Below are 1,256 nucleotides of genomic sequence, written 5' to 3'. Positions count from 1 at the left end.
CACTCTTTTTGGGTTCTTTTTTTTTTTTTTTTTTTTATAGTTCTCTTTTGACATTTATATATAAAATCAACCTCATATAAACAACCATGAGAATGCAATTGAAATCTAAGATCAAGCATTTAATTAATTCATGAGGGACTAATCAAGTCTACCCCATCAAAGAAAATCAACACTATTAATTTAATGTACTATATGTGTCTAGCATGAATTCTTAAATCTAAAAGGCAACAATAATAAATTAAAGCTTGAGGGACAAATCAAGTCCTGATGAATCCTCATGATCACCACTCTTTGATGTTGAAGGATCATCTTGTTGATGATAGTCACCATTTTTAGACCAATTTAAACCTTCAATATTTGTTGAACCAGCACTAAATCTTGGAAATGGTGGCCTAAAATTAATACCATCTAATCCACCATTATTACTATTCATCATCCTTAACCTTTCAATGGAGGATTGTGTATTATTAGTGTTGGTCATGTGAAGGCCAAACCGATTATAGCTCGATGAGGACCATGGAAATGAAGGTTTGTTATCAATAAGTGATGATGATCTATTGATCAATGAACCATAAAATGGATGTGGAGAAGTAGTTGGATAATATGGATAAGATAATAATTTTGGAGATCCAAAAGTACCCATATGATGATGATAATCGTCATTGATTTCTTGTTGTTTCTTTGCCAACGCTCGCTCTTGCTTGTGCGCATTCTGATGCCCTCCTAAGGCTTGTGATGTTGAGAACTCTCTTTTGCAAAAGTTGCATGAGAAAGTCCTAGTTTCTAATTGCTCATTTTCTTGTTTATTATCAGTCTCATGATTTGAAAGATTCAAGTCTAGCAAAACAGTACTACTAGAACTTGATGAAGCTTTAACAAGTTGATGACCCTCTTTCATGTTCATCTTCTTAATTAGATTAACCCTAGTTTGTGTTTTGGGACAATATAATTTTGGGAGATGCATGTTCATTTTATATACTATTGATTATAAAATCTTTTGCACTTGTAGAAAGAAATCTCATTTTGTAGTTATTGTATGCATCAATTTTGGCTAGGATTGAAGTGATGCTGACTTGTTTTAGAAATCTTTTGCACTTATAGAAGGTAATCTTTTGCACTTGTTTTAGAATTTTTTTTTATGTGATAAGGCTTGCCCTATAATTATTCTAAAAATGTATTATTCAAAGTACAATGTGAACATGTTAATAATTACTTATATGTATAAAGAATATACGATTATTGGCTGTTAATTTCCT

General features: G+C 31.3%; 1 protein-coding gene across 1 annotated transcript; it reads right to left on the bottom strand.

Annotated features, from left to right (window-relative positions):
• Nucleotides 1–238: 238 nt before the first annotated feature.
• Nucleotides 239–898, bottom strand: LOC116129825 (zinc finger protein 3-like). Its single transcript, XM_031415554.1, has one exon. The coding sequence runs from the start codon at nt 896–898 to the stop codon at nt 239–241; it is 660 nt and encodes a 219-aa protein (XP_031271414.1).
• Between the last annotated feature and the right edge of the window lie 358 nt (nt 899–1,256).

This window comes from Pistacia vera, unplaced genomic scaffold (genome assembly GCF_008641045.1).
Source record: "Pistacia vera cultivar Batoury unplaced genomic scaffold, PisVer_v2 Contig214, whole genome shotgun sequence".
NCBI classification, from domain to species: domain Eukaryota; kingdom Viridiplantae; phylum Streptophyta; class Magnoliopsida; order Sapindales; family Anacardiaceae; genus Pistacia; species Pistacia vera.
The sequence above is the reverse complement of the archived record's forward strand: the minus strand, read 5'-3'. Positions and strand labels throughout refer to the sequence as shown.